A 6,436-nucleotide genomic window follows, 5' to 3' on the forward strand; every position below is an offset into this window, starting at 1 on the left:
TATATATATATGGTCTCTGACCTTTTTCAAACTCGCGTCAGACAAGGAGAATTGAGATTAAAATCTCTGAGTTTTTATTTAATTAGTTGACCCCCATACTCCTTTATTATGCTGGCTATATATTAGCCGAAACAAAGAATCCTAATCCTACACTCATAAAAATTCTAGTCCTATACTTAGCCTCAAATTCGGTGGCTATTACTGAAAATAAAGAAACTGAACACTGAGAATAGGAGATATCCTGGTTGGTCAGGTTGTCTGCCTAACACCTTGAGGTCCATGGTTCTATTCTCACCAGGGGGTTTGGGATTTGGGTAGTTTTTCATCCGTTGTGGTGGTCTTCATGCCCCTCTCAGACCTTTAAAAAAAAAAAAAAAAACTCCTACTAATAAGTAATTGCAAACCTAATTCAAATAAATAATTGATGTCCTACTTCTAAGAGATATCAACCTCCTTGAAAATCTTGGTCTTCATCACAATAATACCACAATGAATGACATGCAATAACGACATGTTGAATTATTAATTCTCAAGACTTTGGCTAATTATTGTCCAACATTGAAAGATGTGGATATATAATATCCCTTTATAAGGGCAAAGCTCCCCACTCTACAAGAAGGCATTTTTTTAGGTTTAAGTGAGTCATACAATTTATGCAAGGTTTGATTATCAATTTTGTTAATTAACTAGTTGCATGCTCGCGCTTCGCGCGATACATAATTAATTTAAAAAATAAAGATTTTTGATAATGTTTCGATACTTTGTTACCATGATGAATAACAGAGCTTGAATTATAGAAAATGAAGATAATTGTGAAATGAACAAATAATTACAATACTTTTTTCTCAATATGTTAAGAAATAATTTTCTAAGAGGGAGCGAAAAATTTGATGCATAAGGAAAAAATATGCTCGGAGTTTAACAATTATTATTTGCGTCGGTTTTTTGAACAAAGTTGTAAAATAACTAAAAAACATCTCATAAATTCTAAATTCTATAGAAAATATAGCGCACCTCCTTTGTCTCCTAGTTTTTACATCTCATTTATCATTGCTTCTTATGTCAGCAAGCCACAATTTTTCATACTATGTCAATAAGCATATATAATATATAATTTGTTGTATTTTGTGTCTCACATTTGATTAAATTCCTCATTTGTACGATCATCCACTAAGGGATTATCTTATACGGGATCATCGGGATCATCCTTTATGAAATCTCCTAAGAATGCATCCTAAACTGGATCTTTTTCATCATCAGAGTTTATTGAATTGTATAATTTGGTTGTTGTTTGACAACTAATTCCATGATTTGTAGGGTCATATCGTTAGGAATTTTGTTGAAATTGTTCATTTTTCCCATGAAGTTTTTGTAGTATCTCTTAAAACTTTATTGTGATCTTGTATGTTTTTGTGTGTTATTTTATACCTATATTGTGAATATGTTTCATTTAAACTTTTATCTTTTTGTTTTTCTATGCAATTAATAAGTGATAATTGATATGACTATTTGTTGTATTATTAAATATGATTTTAAAATTATTTGTATATTATTAACTGTATGTGTTTGTGGGTCTTAAAGTTATTCAATATATTTAACTTTTTCTTTTGTCGGTTACTTTTTGTTTTTTGTGTAGGTTTTTTTTAGGGGGATCCACATGACACCAAGGATAAGCTTTTTGAATCTTCCATTATATATATATAGATTGATTAATAGCCGTTTCTCGGTGTTGTATATTATTAGGTTGGGTGTTATGGCACGTACTGGTCCATTAATCCACTTACATATCCAATAATGCAAGTTTTAATTGAAGTCTGACTTTGTAAATTTATATACTTTAAAGATCTTCTTTTAGCCTTTTAGGGCATCACATTAATACCTCCCTAAAAAATACTTTGGAGAAAGAAAAACATTAAATTCCCTCACATCGTACTCCATATATAGAGAGAAAGAGGGCCCTACAGCCCCTACTAGTTATTTTACCTAGATCAATGATGAAAAATTGTTCGCATTTTACACCCTTATGTGATAATTTGTGTTATATATATACTTAGATCAATGATGAAAAAATTATTCGCATTTTACATCCTTATGTGATAATTTGTATTATATATATATATATATATATATATATAAACGTACTTTTGATTACATGAATAGTATATTTGCGGCACTACTGTGCCAAACATGTGGAACACGCTTCAATTTGAAGCTTGTGGACAGCCGTGCTAATCATTTCTTTTTTTTTTCTTTAATTTTAAATTAATACTGTATTAGAATAATAAATATTTTTAATAAAATAAAAAAATAAAAATCATAAAACTTAATATTATAATTTTAAAATTAAATTTAGTAATAAATAATACTTATAGTTATAATAGATTATATTTACAAATTTAATATTAATAGTTGTAAATATTTATAAGAAATAAAAAATCAAAACAAATATAGATTTTACTCAGTTTATAACCTAATGTCCAAACGGGTGCCAACAGCTTGTGGTACTGCTAGCGTTAACACTTTGGAACCATTAGGGATTGAGTATTGACAAGCTTCATTTTAAAGTTTATTCCCAACAGTCGCTGGTTTATTCCTTTTGTTATTTTTTCATTAGTTATTTTTTAATTGTCATTAGTTTATTATATATAATATTATAACACTTTTTAAATAATAGTTTAGAAATCTAAGTTTAAACTTTTTTAGTTTGATTTCAATATTAAATTTAATAAAAAAATTTATAATTAAATAAAGAAATTTTAAAAATCATAAAATATAATATTATAATATTTTTGAGATAATAATTTAATTCTAATTTTATTCAAATAGAAAATAATTGTAATTGATATTATAAAACTACATTTAATAATAAATTATATTTTAATATTTATAAAAATTAAAAACTACAAATGCATTAAAAAAAATTTAAAACTAGAAGTAAAATATATTTTCCACAGTTTATAAACTAACGCCAACTATAAGCTTCACCAAATAGCTAGCAATTTATTTAACAAATTATAAACAAACTTATTTTCACAACAAATAAACTCTATCAAACGGAGTCGTAATCTACATAAGTTATCCAATTTGAGTCTCCTAAAGCCACCCAATTGAGCTATTAATTGATTTATATTTCGGAATGGAATATAAATCAAAGAAATCCTTAATCATAAGGACTCATAGATTAAGATTGGTATGGGTCCACACAGCAATGGATCATTAGAAATGGGCCCTTATCAAGGGGGCCCATGAGTGTTAATGAATTTAAACTGTTTATGCCACTACATGACACATCGTTTTGCCTACAAACAAAACCCATTAAAAGAAAAACAAAAATAATTACCATTGGGCCTCTTTAATCTTTTTATGATCCTCTTGGATTCCTGTCTCGTCGCCACCATATAATAATATCTTAATATTAGCTTGCAAAGCCAACCACGTATACCATTGTGCCTTGAACTGGGTGGACCCCACTCAGATATTGTCACCTTTATAAATATAGTTATTGATATTTCCATAAATTGCAATAATCTTCAGATGTGGTTTTTAATTCTTTGACTTTTATGCTCAAATTGCATATATATATATATATATAAAATGACCAATGTGGGCACATGCATCTTCACATGCTATGCCAATTGAATGGACATCACTCATCATCTTTAGTCAACCCATTTGTATATTATGGTGTATGAAACCATGACATATATACTGTAATATTAATTAATATTGCCCATATGAATGCTATAGTTTTGTATACGGTTAAAATGTTGGTAACTATTTCTAGTTTCATCGGACAGGATGACAAGCATGAAGCATGTAGAGTAGTATTTTGAGAGCACATACAGGATCTACAGGCATACTATTCATGTGCCTTTACAAGCATGGTGGTAGATCTTAAAATTAAGATTTGGTCATTGTCTAAATCATGATGAGTAGTCACTCATGAGAGTAGCATATCAGATTGAATTTGTGGACCAAATTGGGAAAATGAAGTCTGTGTATTGCATTACTACACCAATAACAACTCTCTAATCTCATTCTATCCATGCGTTTGCGTTTGTGGTAATAAATTAATACCACATCTCACCATCACCATCACCATCACCATCACCATCACCATCACCATTTCTTTATTGTATTGCTAATGCTAGGCTCAACCCTCCTCCTCCTGGAACTCTCTCTTCATACCAACACAATAGAACCTTCCCTTCTCCGCTAGCTCTCACATCCTCTCCCCTCTCTCTCCTTCTTTGTTCTTATCTGAAATGGCCAGTCCAAGCATTCTCAACCACCAAAACCCACGCCTCCTCTCTCCTTGCAGCAGCGGCAGGAGGAGGTCCAGCACCTATTCCAGCTCCCCAGAATTCGAGTTCTGGATGGTCCGAAACCCGTCTTTCCCTCAGCCCAATCTCCTCTCCGCTGATGAACTATTCGTTGACGGTGTCCTCCTTCCTCTCCACCTTCTCGACAGCCGCCATGAAACACCGGACGCGGAACCAGAATCAGAGCAAAATCCCGAGGTAACCCATCAAGAAAAACGTCGTCTTGACCCACCCGACCTGCAAACGGTTAATCCGGATCCTAAACAGGAACCGGGGAGGACCGTGTTGAGCGTGTCGAAGCGATGGAAGGACATTTTCAAGAAAGGAGAGAAGAACAGTAAGGCAATCAAGGAGGAAGAAGAGAAGGATAAAGAGAAACTGAAGAAGAAGAAGAGTCATAACAGTAGACCGGGACGGGCGGATTTAAACATCAACATTTGGCCTTTTTCACGAAGTACATCCGCTGGAAATGTGACCCGACCCAGATGGGTATCCGGTGCATTGACGACCCGGAAAGTGAGTAGCGCGCCGTGCTCACGGAGCAACTCAGCAGGCGAGTCGAAGTCCAGAAAATGGCCTGCTAGTCCTAGTCGGGCCGGGGTCCATCTGGGCCGGAGCAGCCCCGTTTGGCATGTCCGCCGTAGTTCAGTGAAAAGCTCCGACCCCGTAGTTCGAATCGGTGAAAAATCGGTCGAAACTCGGCGTGGCAAGGGAACCACCACCAATGGCAGAACTAAAGTTTTGAACTTGAATGTGCCCATGTGCATTGGATATAATAGAACCCATTCGAGTTGTGGGAGCGACGGCAACCGCTCTATAGGCGTCGGAAGAAGCGGAGTAGGCAAGACTGATCGTGATTGTGGTGGTGGTGGCGACACCAACAATCTTGGAAGCAGTGCCAACCTCTTCAATTTGCGTAGCTTTTTCACTAAAAAGGTTTATTAAGCTTATTAATTAAATGTTAATAATCAATTAATTCTTACCCTTTCTTTTCTTTTTCTTTTTTTTTTGACTTTGAAGGCTTGTTTGGTAGTGTTTGATGTTATATATTGTTGATTATTTGTACAAACAAAGCGACCTTGAGAGTATTATATTATATGAGTCATAAAGGTAGATGAAAGCTTGTTAACTTTTATTTTTGCGTTGGGTCTCCTTTTCTTATTTTTCTTTGGATCTCTAGAGAGAGGTTGTGAAAAATAATGTCTTCATTCTTCAAATGCAGAAGTATTCTGTCCTTGTATGCTTAGCTTAGCATTGCTACTGCTTTCTCTATACCATGCAAGGGCGCGGATTCGCATAATTATTTGAAATTGACTCACTAATCGGAATATTGCAAAATGAATAAAGTTACAACTAAATGAGGTTTATCAAGAAAAAACACAATCTAAATGAAATGAAGCTCAGTCTTTTCCCAAGGGTGAGGCGAAAGGCCGCTATTGAGGGCCTCATATTTTTTAAAAAAACTATTAATATTCTATTACACTCAAACACATTTAAACAACCTATCAAATTCTTTTTTTTTTTAAAGAGGACACATTTTCTAAAATTCGCTCAGGGCCTCCAAAGAATTAGGTATATCAATTAAAGTAAGCCATAAAAAGTGTATTTGAATATGATATCATCCTGAGGTTATAATGGCCATTGTTAGGTTTTGGGTTACATGTACTTAGCATTGTTTTGTTAGTAAAATGGTAATGGCCACGTGGCAACAAATGTATGGTTCAGTAGCTATAAATAGTAGTAATTGCTTGTAATAGAATACGTTATGAAATGATATGAAATCGTTGTTGTTTTCTGTTCTCTGTTTTTGCTTCTGTTTCTTCCACCTCCATTGTTGCAAAGGTTAAGGTTTGAAAGGTTCCTATCAATTGGTATCGGAGGTTGCTCTTGATCCTAGATCGAACCTACTGTTCCCTTCCTTTGCATTTCTATACAATTTACTACCATGGGCAATCAAGTATTTGATGAAAATCTTGAAATTAGGGTATCAATTCTTGAAGCAAAGGTTGAAAGAATCTCTGCAGCCATGGATAAATTTCAAACCTTTGTTCATGGCGAATTTGCGAATTTATCGGCAACGATCGATTCGATGATTGATTCCAAATTTTCGGTCA

General features: G+C 33.6%; 1 protein-coding gene across 1 annotated transcript; it reads left to right on the forward strand.

Annotated features, from left to right (window-relative positions):
* Positions 1 to 4,013: 4,013 nt before the first annotated feature.
* LOC119989880 lies at positions 4,014 to 5,457 on the forward strand. The gene has a single exon (XM_038835617.1). The coding sequence runs from the start codon at positions 4,266 to 4,268 to the stop codon at positions 5,265 to 5,267; it is 1,002 nt and encodes a 333-aa protein (XP_038691545.1). The 5' UTR covers positions 4,014 to 4,265; the 3' UTR covers positions 5,268 to 5,457.
* The last annotated feature ends 979 nt before the right edge of the window (positions 5,458 to 6,436 follow it).

This window comes from Tripterygium wilfordii, chromosome 21 (assembly GCF_013401445.1).
Source record: "Tripterygium wilfordii isolate XIE 37 chromosome 21, ASM1340144v1, whole genome shotgun sequence".
NCBI lineage: Eukaryota > Viridiplantae > Streptophyta > Magnoliopsida > Celastrales > Celastraceae > Tripterygium > Tripterygium wilfordii.